This window comes from Protomyctophum parallelum (genome assembly GCF_964188405.1).
Source record: "Protomyctophum parallelum genome assembly, chromosome: 15".
Classification (NCBI taxonomy): domain Eukaryota; kingdom Metazoa; phylum Chordata; class Actinopteri; order Myctophiformes; family Myctophidae; genus Protomyctophum; species Protomyctophum parallelum.
Genome location: NC_139710.1, coordinates 14,599,516 through 14,624,421, shown reverse-complemented (window position 1 = coordinate 14,624,421; position 24,906 = coordinate 14,599,516). Strand labels below are relative to the sequence as shown.

Genomic DNA, 24,906 nt, shown 5'->3' with positions numbered 1-24,906 from the left:
GATTTACTTTTGTTCTACTCACTCTCATCTTTATGGAAACATATTTTGTTTTTAGATATTTTATTGGAATCAGAATTTATTCAGCATTTTGTTGTACTTGTGCCTAAAATCGTCATATGGTGTGACATGACAATAATTGTTTATAAAATGAAAATGGAGTACAACTTTCTTAAGTTGCTCACTTTATCAAAGTCCTTTATCATAACTAACCTGTGATCCACTATAGTTTTGTGAAAATGTATTAAATCTGTATATTATTTTCGTAATCAACACTCAATGTGAGGCCCATGTTATCGGTCTTTCAATATATTTTGCATTTATTGTGACAAAACTTTCTCTAAAATTACACAAATATTTGTGACTCTTCCTTAGACTATTTGCTATGTAATCCATAAACATTAATGGTTTCATCATTAATAAAGGTATGATTTTTTTCACTATTTGGAACGTCACACCAAATTATTTAGTGTCACACCGTATGATCATATCTTCATTTTTCAAAGCAAACTGTGTTTTAACCTACTTATTAGTGAGTACTGAACTTTACAGATTGATTAAACAATTACTCAGGAAAAACAGCAACAGGAAAATTGCTTTAACATTGAATAACATGGCAATGACTGAATAAAACGAAATTAAACACAATTTATTGTGGATAGTTGCAGATTTTAGGTGAAAATGTTTAAAACAAATGTTTAAATGGACAAAAGAAACATGGGACTTTGTTATTTATTGCTATATCTGTAGGAAATTACAGTTTGTATCATATGGTGTGACAAAAAAGTCATATGGCGTGACAGGAAAACAGTCACACCATTATGATAAAGTGTCACACCATATTACGTTTTCTGCACTTAACATAACCTTGAGGCTACTAGCTACACATTAGCATGCTAACAACATGCTAGCTATAACAAAGCAACATAGATTTACATGTAATTATGACCAAAAAATCTAATACCTTAAGCTTTTTTAATGAAAAAGGTGTCACACCCACAGACACTTGGAAGAGTCGCATTTGTCAGCGTTCCAACAAGATCGTATTTTATGAAAATGTTAAAATGATAATTCACCACAGACACCTGTCATGCTATTGTAATGCAAGTGCTGAACAGCCTTACTGAAGAAGTACCTCTCTATCCCAATGGGTGTGTAAACAATTGCCTGTTGAAATTTCCCAAAATGGTGTCACACAATATGATTTTGGTTTGGGGGACAAAATATTTTTGATCAGAAATGACTGAAAACATTATGCTTGGACTTTGAAAAGATTAGGCTCACAAATAGACATCTATATTATATTTATGGATTTTTTTAAAGAATTTTAGCATTTTTTTCCTTAGTTTTATTTAAGTTTCTACTTTGAGAAACAAGGCCAGGACAGTCGCACCATATGAGTTTTGCTGTGTTTGGTTGACAATTCTGAAGAAATGAGGAATGAAATGTTTTAATCTTGAGTATGTTCACATGGACCATAATGTCCTGCACAATATTCATAAGGTTTTTGACAAATATATTTCTTATTTATACATGAGTGACACTAAGGACAGCCAGGGACACCATGTCACGTCACCCACCCATATGTATGTTCATGTTGGACCCATTGTAATTTTATTTCACATTTGTTATTTTAATTGTAATAATGTTCGTGAAGGAGTTAATTATTCAGGTGGGGCGGAATCCATTCACGGCGGAGACGTAGGTCCCGACGTATTATCTTCCGTCGTGGCTTATTATTCAATAGGTTGCGGTTTAAATTATTATTAAATAGAAAATTGACGAAATCGAAGGTTTGACAATTTTTTGCTCCAAACACATTGATTATAGTACTGGATAACTGTCTAAAACCTTTTAAAAAAGGAAAAACACCCTGCAGAATCCCGCAGATTTTCCTCCGGAATCACTGCAGAAAAACTGAAAAGAACCTGCAGATTCTGTTTGGCCTTAGTAATAAAGAGTGTTTTGGGGTTACCCCGTCTCTGCCGAGAGAGAGAGAAAGAGAGAGAGAGAGAGAGAGAGAGAGAGAGATGTGAAAAAAAGAATTAAATATGAGGAGTGGTTAGGAAATGAGGAGAAGGGCCTGATACAAGAAGGCAGTGGAATGGGAACGGAGACGAACGGAAATGAGAGGAGGGGTGACAGGAGAGACAGAGAGATAGATGGATGGCATATCAAACCAATGCAAATCTGTTCCCCTCGCTATAATCACCTCAGCAATTGTCTGAGCGCCGCCCACACACACACACACACACACACACACACACACAGACACACAGACACACACAGACAGACAGACAGACAGACAGACAGACAGACAGACAGACAGACAGACAGACAGACAGACAGACAGACAGACAGACAGACAGACAGACAGACAGACAGACAGACATGTACCTACTCATGTTAAACCTATCAGGTAATCTACTCAAGGCACGGAGTTATTCACTCTCAGATTATTCTGATAAGATTGTTTGGTATTCATTCCCTTAGATGAATAAAAAAGGCTGAGGCTGCATGTGCATGTTGCTTTTGTTTTGTGTGTGCATGTGAACGTTCAAAGGTTTTGTAGGTTCACGCACGGACGCACACACGCATGTGTGTGTGTGTGTGTGTGTGTGTGTGTGTGTGTGTGTGTTTCCTGTGTACAGTATGTGCTTGTGGTGATTGTGAATGCGGTGTGTGGTATTGGTGGGTATGTGTGTAGTTTTAGGGTGTGTGTGTGTGTGTGTTTCCTGTGTACAGTATGTGCTTGTGGTGATTGTGAATGCGGTGTGTGGTATTGGTGGGTATATGTGTGTAGTTTTAGGGTGTTTGTGTGTGTGTGTGTGTGTGTGTGTGTGTGTGTGCATGCGTGCATATAAAGTTGTTGTCTTTGTGGCCCCATATGCAAGTATGCTTGTGTGTTTTTTTGTGTGTGTTTTTGTGTGCGCGTGTGGTATTGACGTGTTATTTAAGGTTATTTACATGTTAAGAGAGATAATGCAAGAGTGCTTATGGTGTGCAGGTGTGGTTGCAGGAATCGATACAACCATAATGTACTGTAGGCAAATTAATATTTATTCTATTCCGCTTCCTTGGGGCACACAGCCACATACATTAATTACCGTGTTTGAAGGATAGGGCTACATGTTACATGGGATTTAACGGACAACCTTCAGAAGTCTACTGTGTAGCTATAGCCCCTCTCGTGTCTATTGCAGCTCAATTCAATCAAGTCCAGCCTACTCCAGTTCTGTCAATTTACAATTGCAATTTAGGCCTTTAGCTGACGCTCTAATCCAGAGCCATCTACAATAAGCATGGTAAATATCCACATGCATAGAATGCAGAGAGACAGTCCAGTCTACTACAGTCGAAGTTCAAGTTCAGTCCGGTTCATCTTACTCCATTTCAGTTCAGTTCAATCTACAGTAGTCCAGTCCAGTGTAACCTAAACAAATCCGGCCTAGTCCAATTCAGTCTAGTTTAAATTACGCCAGTGATTCTCATAATATTTCAGTTCTAGTTCAATTCAGACGTGTAGTCCAATGCTATTTAATTCAATTAAAAATACATGAAGCTGAAAGAGAGCGATTCTTGGAGATATATGCATTTTATGTTTTAATACCTATTTGCATCTACATTTGTGAAATTGTAGGCTACAACACTAATCCAGGATAGTAAGAGTCTCCTATAAGTCACTGTCCTATACCACAGCTCATAATGGCACTATTGAAGTCTCTTCGTCACAAAGTAGCACTTACAGAGCTGAGTGCTCCCTGGGGAACTCTTATTAAGTGTATGTGTGATGAAGAAACTTCATATTGAAAATGAGGTCCTAGTAATTATGCGGGGAATAATTGGCTGGTGTTCTCCCTAATAGCCCAGGGCCAATATTTACTGATTACTGAGTGGAAGAGTGAAAAGGCCATGATTGGCCTCAGCGGGCAGGATTATACCTAACAACTAAAGTCACATGTTCTCCATCCCTTAAAAAAAGATTTTATATATATATATATATATATATATATATATTTCTAATGGAATTAAAGCCAGTCAGAATCGTCCTGGCAATGACCTTTCCCAGAAAGGCTTTCCATGCAAGGGCTGATCTCCACCACGCTACTGTAGGCAAGGCAAGGCAAGGCAAGGCAAAGGAAACACAAAAATAGAATTATTAAACGACATTAGGATGCATGAAACAAATAAGTAAAAATTCATAGATAGTTACAATACAGAGGAGACAAGATAAGAAAGGGAGCGGCAAACAGAAAGAGTTAGGTTTTAAAATAATTTTAGAATTGCAGTTTTCTGGGAGTTTGTTCCAGAGGTGTGGTGCATAACAACTAAATACTGCAACACAACTTGTGAATGTACCCCCACCCCTTCTCTACCTTTTGCTGCAGATGAGAAAGTGATGGTGGACACTGGACAGATGGTGGAACAGAGAAAATGTCAACAAAACAACCTCATTGAGACATGTTGTTTGGATCCACATATTTGGGTTGCCGTCTCTGGAGATACTTTTCTTCCTTGTGGACATTTTTGGACAATAGCTGTTACTGTTACACTTGAAGCTATGATTCCCTGCTTTCATATGACATATATTCATATAAAATTCAAAAAAATCCAATGGCAGTCCCTCAGTCAAATTGAGTCACATATGTAATACCTCCTGATAAACTACTAGATAACATTTATACATTATCACAAGGCAAAGGAGTAATTCTTCCCCCATTTTTAACAGAGCTAATGGTTTGGGGAACACTATAGCTGTACCTAGGAGCTGGAGACACAGTGGCACAGCTGAGTTCCTCTCACTTCCACGGTTGATAGAACCTTCCAACTTTTGTAAATCTATAGGCCTACTGATGGAAAAACTACAGTATATTGTTAAATAATTCAAAAGGGTTTAACCATGTCTGAAATGTTCCTGAGAGAATTATTTCCTCTAATCCCACCCAGTGAAGATATAATATGCAGTTCAATAAGGAGATTGTGTGCACATCGAATACCTGTCTCGTTCATAGTTATATACCGGTATATAAACTAGAGTGTGGACCAGGAGCCCCCAGCTATTCATTTCAATAGAAGTTGCTCAGCGTTTTGAAGCACCCAGAAGAACGCTCTACTTCCACATTTGTTCGATTTGACCACCAACATTTGGTGTCCGCACCCCGCAGGAGTTCTAGCTTTGGCCAGTAGGTTTGGTGGCTTCAATGTTGGCCAGCCGCTCTGGCATTGAGTGTACCGCACTGACTTTACCAAGTAGACCCCGGCCTGCATCAAAATGCCTATCCCTAACCCTGCACATAGGGTATAAACAGAGCTGCTACCTTTAAAGACATCTTTTTTTGTATACTATTTAAATATTTGTGCAAAAGAAAAGCTGCTAATATTGTCCCAAAGGGACTGCAAAAGATTGCTGCTATTTGTTTCAAAGAGCTTCATGGTATCGTAATCATACCATATATGAATATCATATCACTCAATCCCCACTTATTCCCCACACTACGTTTCTTTCGTCGTTCTCTTTTCTCCTCAGGCCAGGTATGTTAAACATGAGGACACAACCTCTGGAAGATGTGCCAAGAGGCATCCAATCACTACCTTCCTGCTCCATCCAACCATCCATCAGTAATACTTTAGAATAACTGTCCATCCATCCATCCATCCATCAGTAATACTTTAGAATAACTGTCCATCCATCCATCCATCCATCCATCAGTAATACTTTAGAATAACTGTCCATCCATCCATCAGTAATACTTTAGAATAACTGTCCATCCATCCATCCATCCGTAATACTTTAGAATAACTGTCCATCCATCCATCCATCCATCCATCCATCCATCCATCCATCCATCCACCCATCCATCCATCCATCCAGCCATCCGTAATACTTTAGAATAACTGTCCATCCATCCAACCATCCATCCATCCATCAGTAATACTTTAGAATAACTGTCCAACCATCCATCCATCCAGCCATCCGTAATACTTTAGAATAACTGTCCGTCCATCCATCCATCCATCCATCCATCCATCAGTAATACTTTAGAATAACTGTCCATCCATCCATCCACCCATCCATCCATCCATCCATCCGTAATACTTTAGAATAACTGTCCATCCATCCATCCACCCATCCATCCATCCATCCACCCATCCATCCATCCAGCCATCCGTAATACTTTAGAATAACTGTCCATCCATCCATCCATCCATCCAGCCATCCGTAATACTTTAGAATAACTGTCCATCCATCCAACCATCCATCCATCCATCAGTAATACTTTAGAATAACTGTCCATCCATCCATCCATCCATCCAGCCATCCGTAATACTTTAGAATAACTGTCCATCCATCCAACCATCCATCCATCCATCAGTAATACTTTAGAATAACTGTCCATCCATCCATCCATCCATAATACTTTAGAATAACTGTCCATCCATCCAACCATCCATCAGTAATACTTTAGAATAACTGTCCATCCATCCATCCATCAGTAATACTTTAGAATAACTGTCCATCCATCCATCAGTAATACTTTAGAATAACTGTCCATCCATCCATCCATCAGTAATACTTTAGAATAACTGTCCATCCATCCATCCATCAGTAATACTTTAGAATAACTGTCCATCCATCCATCCATCAGTAATACTTTAGAATAACTGTCCATCCATCCATCAGTAATACTTTAGAATAACTGTCCATCCATCCATCCATCCGTAATACTTTAGAATAACTGTCCATCCATCCAACCATCCATCCATCCATCAGTAATACTTTAGAATAACTGTCCATCCATCCATCCATCCATCCATCAGTAATACTTTAGAATAACTGTCCAACCATCCATCCAACCATCCATCCATCCATCCATCCATCCATCCGTAATACTTTAGAATAACTGTCCATCCATCCATCCATCCATCAGTAATACTTTAGAATAACTGTCCAACCATCCATCCATCCATCCGTAATACTTTAGAATAACTGTCCATCCATCCAACCACCCATCCATCCATCAGTAATACTTTAGAATAACTGTCCAACCATCCATCCATCCATCCATCAGTAATACTTTAGAATAACTGTCCAACCATCCATCCATCCATCCAGCCATCCGTAATACTTTAGAATAACTGTCCATCCATCCAACCATCCATCCATCCATCCAACCACATCCATACATCCATCAGTCCGTCCGTCCGTCCGTCCGTCCGTCCGTCCGTCCGTCCGTCCGTCCCTCCATGCTCAGCTGACTTAACATGATTCAGGGTTCACGCCAAGGCTCAGACATGTGTACCCTCCATATTGCTTCATTCCTCACTCTCATCCTCTCCCTGCTTTGTACAAGTTTTAAATTCAGCACCCTGACACACTTTCGCTCTTCATGTTCCATATCTCTCTCTCTCTCTCTCTCTCTCTCTCTCTCTCTCTCTGTCTCTCCTTCCCTCAGTGATGCCTCTTTTCTGCGTCTACCGTCTCTCCACAAACCTCCTAATTCTGAACAGAAATAACATGCATTAATAATAGATCAGCCCACAGAGCATGTGGGCTTGTACAGTGGTTTGTAGAACTCATTCCTCCTCCGGCGTTAAAGCACCATTGCTCAGTAGAAACCTCTAATGTCCAAAAAAAGAGAGTAATCTACTGGGGCAAAAAAAGAAAGAAAACTGGTTGATTTCCCTGCTGACTACATGAATTTGTACTTTTTAACTCATTAAATGTTTTAACGCATGAGACGATTTCAGTTGAATTAATTTTCAATTATGAAAATAATACTACTACTAACAAGGCAACCTGTAGCGGTTTGCATAGTTGTGCCAAGAAGCAGCACCCTCTAGTGGAAATTGTTGGGGACAGAATGACTTCCAGACAGACAAACTGACAGTCTTTAAAACAGTTTCACACTGAATGAATAATGCGTTTTTCTACTGCTACTACTAATAATAACAGCTATTAGGTGCCTGTGGGACAATTTTTTTTAAGTGTCTCTGAACAAGAATAACATTCATATTTTTATGCCCTGTACTCAAATTGGTTTAACGACTTTAAAACCCCAGTTGACCAGGCAGAGACCCCCTACTATAGGCCACTTTCTGTTCTCCCTCCCCCTCCTGTCAACTTGAGACGTTGTGAGCTTGCAGATCAGCTTCTGCCAAATGTCCCCCCAGAATAGGGATGCTAGTGTTCAAGTGCATGGTTTAAACAAAAAGGGACAGGCATATGAGAAAATGGCTTTGTCTGTCAATGATACAGTTGAATGCATTGTTGTAAAAGGCAGGGACTTCAAATGAAATACATCCTCATTTCTTGAGAGAAGTTGAGACATGACAATATAGCAAAGTTCATGAAAAGAATGAAACGCTGACTTCCACAGCATTATTATGTTTCTCTTTTCAGAACTTTCAGAACTCAGCACTATTTTCACTGCCGTAACCCAAAAATAGGCTCTGGGCAGTACGAAAACTTGGATAACAACAGCGCCACTTTCATTTCATTCCAGTCAATAGGATGGAAATAAAAAAACATTATAATGAAAATATGCAGCGTCTGTCAGCCTATGCTAGATGTCTTTATGTTAAAGCACTGGAGGCTGTCTTGGTGGAGACTTGAGATGGGATTGGCAGTGTGGTACCAGGGGAATAGAATCCCTTCTAGCTCATCTCCACAACCAGAAGACAGTACTAGTTGTAGGAAAAAGTACTAGAAAAACAAATCGTTTTCAAATCGTCTTCATTTAAAATTTAAATGAAGACGATTTGAATAAGAATATGGTACCATATTATCATGAGCGTTAGCGAGGACCATTTAAAATTTAAATGGTCCTCACTAACGCTCATGATAATATGGTACCATATTCTTTCCTACTCGTTCTGTGTCTCAGAGGAGGGCTGAGTCAAGAGTACTATACTTGTCTGCAAGATGTAGTCGTGTGAAAGTAAAAAAACCTCACGTAATTTAAGTTAAATGCACAGTTAAATGCACTTTGTTACTGACCACCACTACCTAGTAGCCCAGGGAGCTGCAGTGTTTGGTTCTTCCCAACATACTGTTGACACACATGTGTTTTGATTTGGCACTGCGATCATTCCCTGATGGGAATTTTGTGAATTTGTGTGACGGCGTATATTAGTGAGACGAAAATAATAAAGTCATGTAATGTTATTCTTTGTTTGCTCTGTTCTTTGTTTATCTTTTTCCTGGCTATACTCCTTAGTCTCACCCAGCCACCCTGCAGGTGATTCAAGGACACCAGAGGCACTGTGTCAGCTTCAATCACTATTCATTGTGCAGCATGCTGTAGTCACCCACAATAACAAGCTGCTGGTCAGTGTGTATGTGCGTGCGTGCTCGTGTTTAATCTTGACTGACAGGAAGGAGCTTCTAGTCAATAGTAAATAACAGACCTCAATTAAGCCTCAAATGGAAGCCTTGAATAAAAAAACATTACATAATATACAGTATATTAAATTATTAGTTATTATTATAATATGATTAAATATAGAGAGAGATTGTAAAACCTTTATGCTATGAGCTGGATGTTTCTGGATAAGCGCGTAGCAGAAAGATATCTTCTAGTAAAGAAAAAACAAACTGAAAACAAACTGCTATGATGACGATGGTAATATCTTCTCTCCAATATGAGTCATTTCACACCACGTAAACAGAGCTCACATAAAGGGAATAATCAAATGAGAGCAAGGCAGAATGATAGAAAGAACGGAACTGTGTGTGAGAGAGACACACAGACAAAGAGCACGAGAGAGAGAGGGGGGGGCGGGTGAGACAGGAATAGAGACAGAGGTAGGAAGAGCAAAAGAGAGGGTCAAAATAATCTCTAAAGTGTTCGTGCTCCATCTATCTGACCACTTATCTGAAATTCAACTGACCACTGTGCACCCCCTTGAAAACGAGATGGTTCATCTCAAGGGTTAAATCATTTATACATCTTGTGTGTGCTCAGATGGGTGGGCTGCGTCGTGCATTTTCAAAGCAAGTTTGTTTCAATGACTAGAGGTCCAAACACAGTTTGGGTCGATAATCGACCCTCCCACCAATTATGTCGCACTGCCGATCCGACCGATATGTTTGAGTCATACAGTAGCGTCAGGGACTTTGTCAGAGTACCCTTTGAACCCATCAGTCTGTGTCCCTTTTGTGCATACAGTATGGAGATGTTTGTTTCTGTCTGTTGACTCAGATATTGTTATGTCAGAGATATAACTATAGTCACCTCGCGGTACAGAGTGATTGGGAACACTCGTCCTGCTGAGATTATTTAGACTAGAATTGTTTTATTATCGCAGTGGTAAAAGCTTGACTTCTGATAACGCAGAAGAAAAAACGAATGGTGCGCATGCGCAAGTACGTGGCTTTATACCTGGGGACCGGGCACGTATGATGAAGTCATGACGCACAAGATCCATTTCTCCTGTCAAAGTCAAAATGTGAGTGTATAAAATGTACTTCTGTGATGCGTCCAAAATTGAACGCCTCCCAATTGCGAATTGTGAAGCGCTAAATCTGAACCCGAGTGGAATAGTATGAGAGTGGCGACATTATAGCGTTGACTCCCATTGTAACAATGGAATGCGGAAGTGCTCATTCTATCTCAATGGGATAGTTCCAATGTTTGGAATTATAGCCCATAGGACCCCGCTTTGCGGTGAGATCAAAGTGTGTCACCACTAGGGGTGGGTCCCGAACCTCGGGACCAAGCATGTACCAAACCGAACGTGCTTGGGTACCGGGTACCCATTACAATAATTCAATTTCCGTTCTCTCCATCGGTTCCAACAGACAAGCATAAGTCACACGCTATTTATTTATTTTCTTCCCTTTTAAAAGACGCGGAACAGAGCTGATCTACAAGCCTGCATTGCATCAGCGACGCGTTGTGGGCTTGTGGCTTGCAGAGGCGGAGCTATCTCTCTGCATGGAACTAGGCTGAGGCTCCTCTAGTCTACAGACGGACAGGTTGGGACATCGTTACACAAACTTTAGCTGTTGGCATAGTTATTAAAGTTTCTTAAACGTAATTTTCAGTAAGTTTAAAGGAGGAAACTTTTAAGAGAGAGGACAGAAGTCTTGCGCCTTGCTTCAGCAGCCTCACTGCGCTGCACTGCGTTGAATCAACATGAGACGAGAGAGATCGAGAAAGCGTTACGCACGCCCCAGTGTGTGTGTGTCACTTCGAAGAGAGGGGGCAAAAAAACAAGAAAAAGAACAAATGATAGCCTATACTATGGCAGCCCTTGTGCATGCAAATTTCTGTTAGCAAACCACAGCATGCAAGGAGGGAGGGAAATTACACAAAACCAAGCAAGTGAAATCTATCCCACAGCCTACTAGGCTACTACAATGAGTGAGTAATGAGTTTGTGACACGATGTGCTGCGCGCCCGCAGATCTGCCCTTCATGCAACGAACGTTCTATAAAACGACAGATCTATACTCTAGCAGCCCCATGCGCCTATAGTAGATCTGCCATTTATGGATCATGGAACGAACCTACCGTTATTCTGTGACCTGTGAGCTTAGCTTGTTGCTAACGCGACCCCCCCCCCCCCCTCTCTCTCTAACGCGACTCTCTCTCTCTCTCTCTGTTCAAGCTGATTTGATATTATATGAAATAGCCTATCCTATTATTATTTGCATTATTGTAGCCTAACTGTAGGCCTTTACATATATTTGCAATAAATAATAAAACCACAGTACTGTGGTATGCTATCTCAGTTGACGTTATATACTGTTATATCTGTGACCAGATTTGACTGAGGGACTGCCATTGTACTTTTTCATGTCATATGAAAGCAGGGAATCATAGCTTCAAATTGACATTGGTTATTAAAGTTAAATTGATGTGTTGATGTTATTGTGGTATTTACCATAGGCAATATGCCAATATTGAAAAAAAGTTAAAATTACCAATGAGCACCTGCAACTGCACTGTTTAATATTCCATGAGGACTTGGTTTCAATACATGGGTTCTAACTGGCCCAAAATGTGATTTATTCATTATGATCGGTTTGAGAAGTAGAAATATAGGCATCCTTCTTACTGCCCCTTCCAATAAAAGCCTGGTATCGGAATTGGTTGAGACAAATAAAAGCCCGGATTCTAAAAGAGGATTTACGGTATTATTAGGTTCCTATAGCGATAGCACAATGCCTCACCTTTCAAGGTTCTAAAGAAACAATAACATTATTAATAATAACGTTTAAAAAATATATATTAATGTTAAATTAAAGTTGTAGTGTTTTGGGAATTATTTGCGTTCCCACTAGCAATATGCTCACAGCTCAGCATCAATGGCCCACAGCACCGCGGTTGAAAAACGCTGCATTGAGTGGTTGACTTTTGAGAGAAAGTTAAATTGATGCTCACATATCAAAGATACCTTGACCACACAGAAACAGTTTCAGAGCATCACACACACACACACACACACACACACACACACACACACACACACACACACACACACACACACACACACACACACACACACACACACACACACACACACACACACACACACACACACACACACACACACACACACACACACACACACACACACACAAGGTGAGATGACCAAGAAGGATAGGAACGATGCTGTGGAATCAATGACTCTCTTTCTATACCCCTCCCATTCCTCCCCGTCCATATCTCACGAGACTTCGTGAGCTCCATCCACTTGCATGGAGCTCACAAAGTCTCGCAACAACTGCAACGAAAGGTAAGAAAGCCTTCTAGCATGGAATTATCCTTTAAGAATACACTGGAAGAATGTATAGCCTCCCCAAAAATACATTGTTTGAAACAATGATTTATTTATTTTTGCATATCCCTGTTAGTAGTGATGACATGTTTGACGCTATAATAAACAGAAGCTCTCAAAGCATTTTAACTATGTCACTTTGGCAAAACCTACTTGTAGAGGTAAGAAAAAAAGACGAAAAACCTCTACAGTCAATTTTTTTTTTTTTAAGGATTTTACTGTACAGTGATTCCGAATTGTCATGACGGTTAGCTTCATCACAATTATGACAAACATTGGCGAGTCTCTGTAAATTAAAGATGCTGTACATCATCTTCTCCCATGACAGTGTGCAGACCATTCCTCCTAACCATGCATAGCATGAAGTCAATTGGGAAATAAAATAATTGACAAGGCTATGTTTTTCCAGACAGAAACACAAATGAGAAATGTGTTCTTGTGCTCTGGGACTCTGGGACCTCCTCCTCACTATACATTACTACTCCTGTCATGAAGAAAGCAGTAACCAGAGACACTGCTGCGGCCCATTGTGCAGCCTAACTGTGGATCACACACAGACGCACGCACCACACGCACACTTATGAAGTATAATAATATTTGACCTTAAAAGTCATTATACAATGCTTTGTTATGATTTGTATTATAAAGAATTCTTACTATTTATGGATTCTTAACTATAACTAACTATAATTATGCTGTAATTACTGTATGCTGTGTTATAAGCATGCATATCCATAATAGTGTTACCCTGTGCGCCGCAACTGAGAACAACCGCCACATAATTAAACAAGCGTACAGAGCATTCCTCCATTTTCTGGATCGGATATGAAAGCAATTTATGCGTCACAACTGAGCATTCCTAGTCAACGAAAAGCAACTTTGTGTGACACTAAGCTGAAATGGTGAGTGTTTGAAAACAAATCTTCTGTGTGTGTGTTTGTGTGTGTGTGTGTGTGTGTGTGTGTGTGTGTGTGTGTGTGTGTGTGTGTACCTGCGTGCGTCCGTGCGTGCATGTGTGCGTGCTTGTTTGTTCAATGCAGTGGCTCCCTGTGTTCTTTACTGATGGTTACACAAACTGACATTAATTGTCATGCAAAGCCGCCAAGGCAAGCTTAGGATTTCAAAACATGTCAAGGGATTTATGGCAATGCACTTGCAAATACACTTTTGTGTGAGCACTTTAGGCTAGGCGGTGGGGCATGACGCATGCGTTGCGCTGGCGACAGTCACTGTTCTATCGTCACATTTAAAAACCCATCATTCTCAATCAGTCAAAACGAGGATATTGTTTCTCAAGTGATGGCAGATTCATTGCAAGACCTCAGATGCGAGGTGACCCCGCCCCTTCTAAACTCGCTGAATGTTAAGTAAAGTTATTGGCTGTGACAGACGCAGAGCGCACATGATAATTGAGGATGACCCCAATCTAAGCACAGTGCAGTTAGCGAGCCGTCGTGAGATGGAGATCTCCTCTAACTCAACCTCCAACAGATGGGTAAGTGGTGCATGAGTGGGGACGAGGGAGGGAGGCAGGTGAGAGAGAGAGACAGAGAGGGGGGGGTGGGAGAGAGAGAGAGAGAGAGAGAGAGAGAGAGAGAGAGAGAGAGAGAGAGAGAGAGCTGTGACTATACTTTGACCTGCGCTGCTGTTTCTATCTCTACAAGATCTTTGAAGATTAAGCCATCTATCTAATCTCTCTCTCTTATTATTATACCTCTCATCTTCTCTTCTATCCATTCCCCTCAATTATCCACATATCAATCTTCCACCACCTTCTCATTGCTCCCTTAATCCTCCGACTTGCCCCTTCCCCCAACCTGTCTCGTTCTCTTCACCTCTGCCCCTCTACCCCGCCCCCATTCTCCTTTCACTGAGCTCAGGGGGCAACATGCCCCCACACCACACACACACACACACACGCTTCCTTTTTTATTTTTACTGCCCTGAATGTTGCGTATAAATCTCGCACCGTTTTCTCCCACTCGTTAAATCACTTAAGGCGCCTGCAGATAGCTAACGAAGCAATTACACACGCAGCAGCCGTGTCGCCCGCACAAGAGAGGGAGAAGAAATGGAGCCTGGCATGCCGGCGGATGTATAGAGGAGAGAAACACACCTAGAGGATTCAGCGCCATCGCCACTGAAAGTAACGGAGCGTAAAGAACCAATTCTAGCACAGTGCAGCGGTCATAATTGTGATTGATCTATGTTGTCTGCTCTCATCATTACGACCGCCAGACAACTGCATATGTGTTTACACACACTGGTGTGTGGGAGGTATGGCCATGATGAGCCTGTAAAAGGGCCTGATACACTCTGATGCGCGCCGGTGCTGTGCAACGGAAATGGCAGATCTACAAGTTCACTAAACATCACAGCGTGATGCATTGTGAGCATGTAAATTAGCTACTTTTTTTCACCGTGTCACATCTAGAGAAAGAGAACACCTACGCCAGGCTCCTGTTCATTGATTTTAGCTCAGCATTTAACACCATTATTCCACAACAGTTGGTGGAAAAGCTGCGGCTGCTGAATGTGGACCATGGCACCTGCACCTGGATCCTCAACTTCCTGTCTCAGAGGCAACAGCGAGTCAAAGTCAACGGCCAAACATCTGGGACCATCACAGTGAGCACAGGATCGCCTCAGGGCTGCGTCCTGAGCCCCCTGCTGTTCAGCCTGCTGACCCACGACTGCTCTGCCAAATTTGGCAGTAATCACATCCTCAAATTTGCTGATGACACTACTGTGGTGGGGCTCATTAGTAAAAATGATGAGTCTGACTATAGGAAGGAGGTGGATCTGCTTACAGAGTGGTGCAGTTCACACCAGCATCATTGGGGACCCCCATCATCCCTCCCACGGCCTGTTTATGCTCCTACCCTCAGGGAAAAGGTACAGGAGTATTTGGGCAAGGACAACCAGGATGAAAAACTGTTTTTTCCCAAGTGCAGTGAGGCTCTCCAGAGCAACATTAATGACATCCTCCTGGGGGATCCCAAGACGTTCCAAGGCCAGTGAGTCGATGTGTTTCCTTCAACTGGGCCGTGGTCTGTCCCGGGGTCTCCTCCCAGTGGGACGTGCCTCGAGGACGTCCCTAGGGAGACGCCCGAGAGGCATCCTAACTAGTTGCCCGAATCACCAAAGCTGGCTCCTTTCCAGGCGAAGAAGCAGAGACTCTACGCCGAGACTCTCTCGTGTGACTGAACTTCTCACTCTATCTCTAAGGGAGATGCCAGCCACCCGTTGAAGAAAACTCATTTTGGCCGCTTGTATTCGCGACCTTATTCTTTCGGTCATGACATGACCCACACTTCATGACCATTAAAGACAGAGAGCTTTGCCTTCTGGTTCAACTCTCTTCGTCACAACAGTACGGTACAGCGGTACCAGCTCGCAACTAAGTATAAATCTAGCTAAAGAGAGACATGAAATGATAATGAGAGCGAAAAAAGACAAAATTACTGGGGGGGACAGTGTGTGTGCGTGCATGCATGCGTGCGTGCGTGGGGGGCTTTGAAAGATGAGATAAAAGGGATAGAGAGAAAAGGGAGAGACAGTATATGTCAAGGGAGCGTAACATGAATAAAGTAAGAAAGACACAGAACAGAGGAAGCATTGCATGCATGTCATTATAGTCAACCTCAATGGGGATAAGGCAAGTTAGAGGAGAGGAGAGGAAGAGGAAGAGGAATAGGAAGAGGAAGAGGAATAGGAGAGGAGAGGAGAGGAGAGGAGAGGAGAGGAGAGGAGAGGAGAGGAGAGGAGAGGAGAGGAGAGGAGAGGAGAGGAGAGGAGAGGAGAGGAGAGGAGAGGAGAGGAGAGGAGAGGAGAGGAGAGGAGAGGAGAGGAGAGGAGAGCATTGCTACCACTGAGGTCAGCAATGAGTCAATGTGGTAGTCGATAACAGAATGTGCACACGTGCACAGACCACACATACATAGTTGTCTTGGTGTGATGAGGGCTTTATATGATTGTTGTGTGATAATATTGGAATGATATTATTGCACAACATGCACACACTCACACGTGCACGTCCTAATGATGGGAGCGGGTGATTCAGTGTGTAGCAGCGCTGCGCATAAAATCCACTGAGGTTTACAGGACCGTGAAAGACAACAGTAGACAACAGGGTGTGTGTGTGTGTGCGTGCGTGCCTGCGTGCGTGCATGCGTGTGTGCGTGCCTGCGTGCGTGCCTGCGTGCGTGCGTGCGGTGCCTGCGTAATACTGAACTATGTGCAATGTGTTGCATGTTTCTTTCCACACAAAATATTCAGTGTAAGCATAAAGGGTCATTTCTTCACCGTCACACTAATGAAGGTTAGCAAGTGTAAGGACGTTTAATTATTTAATTATTGATTTTAAATGACATTACATCTGACTGTTTGCAATAAACTGGAGACAACTTTGATATTTCAGAGTCATATCATGTAGGCACTTACTGAGTATGTTGTGGATCCATCCATGTCATGGACTATATTATTAGTATTAGTCTTGGAAGCAGATGTTCTTTAGACAGATATGCACATGGAATGAGAGAGAAAAGGGGAGTGAGAGAGAAAGAAGAGGAGATAGAGGAAAAAGGAAGAGATACCGTAAGCAGGAAGGGCAGAGACAGGCTGACAATGTATAATTTACGCCAGACTTGTTTCTGACATGAGTCTGGCATGTTGCTTCCGGGGAAGGCCATTGTGCGGTCAAACCGCCGCACCGATAGACGTTAACCATCACTTACATATATTCCAACTGAGCTCTTGCTAAATAATACAACAAAGGTTGCCCAGAGACTCCCTGGTGAATGCTAACGATCAAATATTTACAAGATTGAGTATGCTATCATCTAGAGAATGCTAAATACCTGCTCAAATCTGAGCGCACCCTTAGGTCTTCCGCTGAGTTCCCCCCCCCCCCCACCCCCAGGGAGTAGGCATCAAGGCAGTCCTCTGAAACAGCTGCCACAAGACAAACGATCCGTTCTCGTTTCGGTGCAAATGCAAAAAAAAATATGTAATGATGTAAAAAGTCAATATAACTAAGACAAAACAACAGCATAATTTTACCACCCATCCATTTAGAGAAATTGTTCTGCTTGTTTGTTTTTTTATTTTTTTTATTTTGCATAACACCTTAGGTGAAGCTACTTGTATAAACTGCTTTGCATCACCTTCCTCTACATAGTGACAAAAACCTTTCCATATCAAACTCTGAGGGCCAGATTTCTGCACATCAAAGGTGCAGAGCAAATTCCCCCGTGCCTTTAAGTGAAGTCTGCGTTGGTACGGTAAGGTATGTGAATTAATGTGCACTTCACTAAGCCAGCTTTCCTGTCACATTCTGCATTTGAAGCAGAGCTTAAAGGCTGGTGGAATTTGGAGCCCTCAACCAGTTCAACAATAAATAGAACAACTAACCGTCTACCGGCCAGGATTCTTTCTATCTATCGCGCATTGTCAAGGTTTTATCGCGCGCAATGCTTATTTTGAAGAGCCAAATAGCCTGCTGTCGGCCGTTGAAAAACCTTGTTTTAACCAGAAACGGCATTCATTGTGCAAAATGGCCACGGCCACTGTCCCACTTTGACTGTTATGCTAACGAACGACAGCGATTCGATCCTATCAAAACATGGATTAAAGAATATAAACCCTTGAAAACGTAGGCTACGGTTCTGGCAGACTAGATGATTAATTTAATCCTACGGTTACTACGGTTCTGGCGTGCTCCGTGTTAAATTAAGTGATGCTGAAATTGACGCAATGCAACTCCAACTGAGAGAAATGTTTCCAAAACATTGATTTTAGCAATCCCCTTTTATAAAATAATCACACTCGTGTAAAGTGAGGGACGCTAATATATGAAAGTCTAAACTCATGTTGATTAGGTGATGTAATGGTGATGTAAAACAAACGGTGCCAACACAAACATTAAACGCCATTAACAATAAAGAGACAATATGACATAATGAGGTACATTATGACGTACATTTTCCCTCCATTGTCAATGGCGTTTACAAAACAAACATTGAACTAAAGACAAACATTAAACCTGTGTATAGGAGGGGCTGGCTCCCCTCAAAAAGACCTTAAGACGTCCCCACACGCAGGCACCCCGCGGTTTTATTTGATAATGTGTGTGGAGTGGACGTCCTGGGCAACAGAAGTGTTAAATCGAGGATCGTTCACCCCACCAACTTCAAATTTGACACACACGTTCCACACCACCACAGGGAGTGCAGTGCCCGGTGTCGAGTCAGTCGGACCCACGGTTGTCCAGAACCGCCCCAAAAAGGCCTCTGCCCGGGCTCTGGACCAGGCCCCTGCCCAGGGTCCATATATGGAGCTGGCCTGTTCTGACCTCACAACACTCCATATTTGGGCATGGCTGACACAGAACTCCATAAACTGGCCTGTTCTGTCATCCCAACACTCCATATTTGGGCATGGCTGACATAGAACTCCATATATAAAGGGAAACAGAGGGACACAGACATCATTCTGACTTGGGCATAAAGGGGACACAGACATAATATCTGGGTGGGGCATGCATTTCTAACTTGCATCATTCCAAGTAGGCCAGTGCCCAACGGGCACCGCCGTAGAGGCCCCACGAGGACCTCTCTATAGAAATGGCCAACATCACCTTCCCTCCAAGTTGAGGAATTCCCGTTGGTGATTTGAGTCTGAGTCTAAAATTCACTTAATCTCAACTAGAGGCCAACAAAATAATATGTTAATTTAGAAGACTGTGGCAATAATATTGTATGACAAAGTCTGTCTGAATTTCCTCAGAAGTAATTATGCTCTCTGATAAGGGAATCGTGCCTTAATGTAATTATGTTGTGCTTTAAGGATTAATTTTGTCTGTGGCGGCATGCCGCGTTATGTTAGCGTCTCACTGCATTATCCATAATCTCATCTGACTATCTCATTTGCAATCTACAGATAGATCCCTCTGGTGTAAGGAGGAGAGACAGAGAGAGAGAGAGAGAGAGAGAGAGAGAGAGAGAGAGACATGCATGTTCAAGTATGCTCCCAGTGAAATGCAGCTTTGTAACTCTGTTGTGAAGTTGTTTCATGTACTGAATGCTGAACTCCATTTCCAAACATGACGAGTAATTGTCTCTACCATTTATGTATTTAGGCCTATGTAACCCACATGAGTTGCACCAGCAACTAAAGAGTCAATTTAGGGAGTCTAACACTGACGTCCATGTGGGGGCGCTATAGAGTACCAGATCCCCATTCCAGAACAGAGAGCAAGAGAGCAGCGGGAGGAGCAGAGCAAAAGCCGCCAGAACCCTGGTAGAGCAATGAAGAACCATGGTAGAGCAATGAAGAACCATGGTAGAGCAATGAAGAACCATGGTAGAGCAATGAAGCGCTGGTCAGATCAGAACCATGGTAGAGCAATGAAGAACCATGGTAGAGCAATGAAGCGCTGGTCAGATCAGAACCATGGTAGAGCAATGAAGCGCTGGTCAGATCTGAGAATGCACTACTTAAAACACTACTGTAAATTTTAGACAAATACACACCCCCATGATGAGTCAATCTCAACCATTTATAGGCAGTTATACTTCAAATGGATGAGTCCAGCTTTCAATCATATATGTACAGTATGAACAGTGTGCAGTCCCTTCCTTATTATATTATATGGAAGGTGATGGTGGTCCATCCTTTTTTACAGTTAATATGCCTGTTAATATGCCATAGATCTGGTAGATCTATGGTTTCTCCAACACCCTGCATGATTGTGAAGACACGCACACGCGTGCACACGCACACACACACACACACACACACACACACACACACACACACACACACACACACACACACACACACACACACACACACACACACACACACACACACACACACACACACACACACACAGTCCATCCTTTTTTACAGTTAATATGCCTGCTGCCTAGACTTGCACCACAGGCTCACAAAGCATCGTTTATATTTTCTGTGCTAGACACGCTACCCAAGTATAAATCAGCTCTGTACCAAGAGTCAAAATCTAAATTGACACCTCAGACAAGGAGAGTGCCTCTCATTAACGACAGATGAGTGGAATGCACAAGATACATCAGAGCTATTACAGTTACAGGGGATCATATTATACAACTGCGTTACCCCTCTCCACATAATGGCCCTCTCTGCTCCTGGTCGGGTCTGCACTAGCCTCGGTACCAGGCTTTCATTTTTGTTGGTGCAAACATTGAAAGCCTGGAGGAACGCATTGGCCGCTCTGGTCTAAAAGTGGGAGTCAACCCTTCTGGGTGGGCGTCGCTCCAAATGATGTGACGTAGCGCTGCACTAGGGGGGAGAGGAGGGGCCGGGGGTGACGGACAGATCGATGAGATCCAATCAGGGCGTGCGCAAATCTGAGCCGCGACCCGCCCCTCTAGACCAGAAACCTAACACGTTAGCTCAGGCTAGGTCTGCACCAACTAACTGACCTCAATACCTCTCCACATAATGGCCCTCTCTGCTCCTGGTCGGGTCTGCACCAACTAACTGCAAACACCGTCCACCTGAATACCAGTAGAGCTGGCAGGCTCAATTTAATTGTGTAATAGGCTAAATGTGAAAACATTTGCCAATGTCACTATACTCTCAATGTGTCTTCTTTGAGAGCTGTCAGAAGGAGGTCCCAACTCCCGAAGCACCTCCCCATCCACCTCTGAAAATGACGAGTCATAATAGCGTGTCACTGCGGGAATCTCTAGTCGGCCCCCATAGAAAAACATTGAAAAGTGGCTGTGGGAATTATGATATTAAACACTCTAAGCGAGTAAATACATAACTTTGTTAACGACCCTGATGGCGATATTACCTTATTTAATATTTGAGTCATTTTAATCTGATGCTAGATAAACCCATGCTTGTTTCAATTCCATGCCAACTTGGAAAATCAACAATGGCGGACATTGTAAACAAAGTGGAAATACAAATTTGGAACTGAAGAGAGTGAGGAATTATCCAAAGTAGGGTGACAGTAGGGTGTGTGTGTGTGTGTGTGTGTGTGTGTGTGTGTGTGTGTGTGTGTGTGTGTGTGTGTGTGTGTGTGTGTGCAAATAAGTAGAATAGTTCATTGCAGAGGGGCGGGCTGGCGGGGGAATGTAATGTAATTGTAATGTCTCGGATGTCCTTAATCATTATAATCAAAATAGTAAAGTTTACTGAAAAGCTTCGGCAGGATAACGGCACAGCAGCAGATCACACTGAAATATTCCAATTAGTTAACCTTAACAAGGGAAGTTTAGCTGGTATAGAATCGATAGGGCTGAGCATGCAGCTTGTGTATTGCAACTGTAGAAGTAAGAAGTAAGTATACAACTGAGAGAACCCACCGACGCAGCCGGCAAGTGAGTGACTCCTTTTGACTTCCGGCACCCCAGTGCAAGACTGAGTTCCTCTGTGCTTTTTCAGAACCTTTCCCTTTTCCTTCTGCTACTCTATAGGTAGGTAAGTAGGTCAGAGAGGCTGTAATTGCCAGTATCAGCAGAGAACGCAGGAGTCTTTCCCTGTCTCAGTGTGCTAGCTAGACCCCTGGGAGATGGATTGCTGAGGTGGAGTACAAAAGCTTGCTATTGCACCCAAGCCGTGCTATTCATATGCCGAGTTGGCGATAGAACCCATGACCCTGGTCCAAAGGCGAGAGCTCTACCAACTTAGCCACCCGGCTCTATAGGAATATGACCAATGAACATACAAAGAGAAATGCTTAATATAGCCGCCCTATACTGTACATCTAACAGCTCACAATGTATTATGTTATGTACACGTGTCATGTTTGTGTCGTGAGCTCGTAGGTCGACAATTTTTCGCAAGTCAAACCGTTGTTTGACAATGTATAAATCAGTTGCTCAAGTAGTACTATTATGTAAAGTGGCTTTCATTCTTCTACGCAGAGGTGACAAGCAACTCCCTGAAAAATGAGAGGTAAGCTCATCTGGGAATGAGAGATTTACAGTAGAATTATAAATGAAGTAAAGTTTCTCTGGTGTTGCGTGGATGCGTCAAAGCACTTTTGAATACAGTATTGACTGAAAGTAACTTCTACTACTCAGTGCCAACAGGACAAAACAAAATGGACAACTCATTTTCTATGGACTTACCCTGCTGACACCTCTGCCTCTGTCTTCTCCGTAGTTTGTCCCCAGAATTTCAAAGAAGATGTTGGGGTTGGTGCCATTATCGGTGAACTCCAGGAAACTGGTCAGACCGCTTACACCAAACTGCAAAACACAAGGAATGGGACAGGGTTATTATAGTTAACTAAAACGAATCAAATAACTAAAACTAGAATAAATACAATTATAATAATACAAAATAAAAACATCCTGAAAATGAGGCTTCCCAAAAAAAAGAAGCTGAAACTGTATTGTGTATACTGTGTGTGAATTAAACAAAATCACAGCCAATGTCCTTCATACTGTATTTGTATTTTAAATAGCCAATCTACAAACTCACAATGCATGGCATAATCTCATCCCTGACTACCTCATATTACACTAACACTAACACTAAATCAAATCAAGTTAAAACTAAGCTAAAACTCTTTTAAAACTAACTGAAATTGCAAACATGAAGTCAAAACTAAATAACATAAACTAATGAAAATGTAAAAACTGGAGCAAGGGTTTTGTATTTTAGTACAATCCCAATCAGAGCTGAATTGTTGCCGTGTGAATATGTGAATTAGTTTTTCTATCTTAAACAAGGTTTATATTGCCGTCTCTTGCATTTGTTGCTTATTTATTCACCGGATAAACATGAATTACTTACTTACATATAAAGTCGAATGGCACAAGCAGCGAACATTCAGGCATATGGGATCTATAATTGTGAAAGTCAGTGCTTCATCATCATGCCACAATCACAGGCATGAATAACTTTGCAAAATTAGCGTCTTTTCCATTTTCTAAAATAAAATAGCATTTGTCATCCACTCAGGCATGACCAATCATATCATCTACCTCGAAGCACACACTGAAATCAAGATATGGCCAGATAATGAGTCATCTATTACCATTTTTTCCTTTTTGTATTGCTATTTTTATTTGCTAATTTGTATATATTTTGTCTTGTATTGACCTGCTTTTTTAGTTTTCCGGCATTCCGCTGCTTTATGTGAAGCACTTTATGTGAAGCACTTTCATACATTTTATGTATGAAAGGTGCTATATAAATAAAGTTTATTATTATTATTATTATTACCCACAAAACAATCGTATCATATTGTGTTACGATTGTTTGTGCTGGGACTGGGACTAAGTGAGGATAATGTGTACTCTTGTGCTTGTGGGTATATATGTGTGTGCAACTGTGCATGCGTGTGCGCACGCGCGCATGTGTGCGTGCATGCATGCATAACACCGGAAAGGTGTAACATAGACTGCCTCCGGTGGAAAATCACACATGTTGTACCAAAGTCATGAGTTGCCCATCACAGTGTGAATGAGTGCATGAGAATGAGGAATGAGAAAATGTGCATACACCACACGTATATGACAGCACAATTTTTGTTTGTATGCACATGTGCATGCATCTGTGTGTGTGTGTGTGTGTGTGTGTGTGTGTGTGTGTGTGTGTGTGTGTGTGTGTGTGTGTGCTGGTGACAATCACTTGAGGACAATAGCACATTGTGTTGCAACAGCCATTTTGTTGCACCAATGCATGACATGTACATGTAAATACACGCACTGTTTGTCCTGCCCTCTAGTAGTGTGACCAGATCAAAGTCACACTGACTGTTTCACAGTGACAGAGGTGTGACTCACAACGTGTGGTTGTGCTGTGTGTACCGTGTAGGTGTGAGTGTGTGTTCGTATAGACACACAAGCTGTACAAGAGAGAGAATGAGAATGGCTCTTCATGCGTAGTGAGCTTGTAAATCATCTTTTTGCACTATATTTGTATGTATATATATTATTGGCTATTTTCCCTACCATAAGCCTTTAATGAATTGCATTGCATTGAATGGGAATTGAATGGGGCTATGGGGTGTTGTGCTAATTCGCTTATTTCCATCGAAAGTAGTAGTAAAGTGTGCCGCTTGGGATATTATTTACATTATGAAGAGAGGATATATACAAAGAAATTATAATTTTGA

General features: G+C 42.0%; 1 protein-coding gene across 2 annotated transcripts in view; it reads right to left on the bottom strand.

Annotated features, from left to right (window-relative positions):
- Positions 1–24,906, bottom strand: part of grid2 (glutamate receptor, ionotropic, delta 2) — a 765,355-nt gene that overhangs the window by 196,190 nt on the left and 544,259 nt on the right. For both annotated transcript variants that reach the window (XM_083784600.1, XM_083784599.1), the window contains one exon: positions 22,910–23,029. In XM_083784600.1, the coding sequence (XP_083640726.1) occupies positions 22,910–23,029 (120 nt within the window). The remainder of the gene's footprint in view (positions 1–22,909; positions 23,030–24,906) is intronic.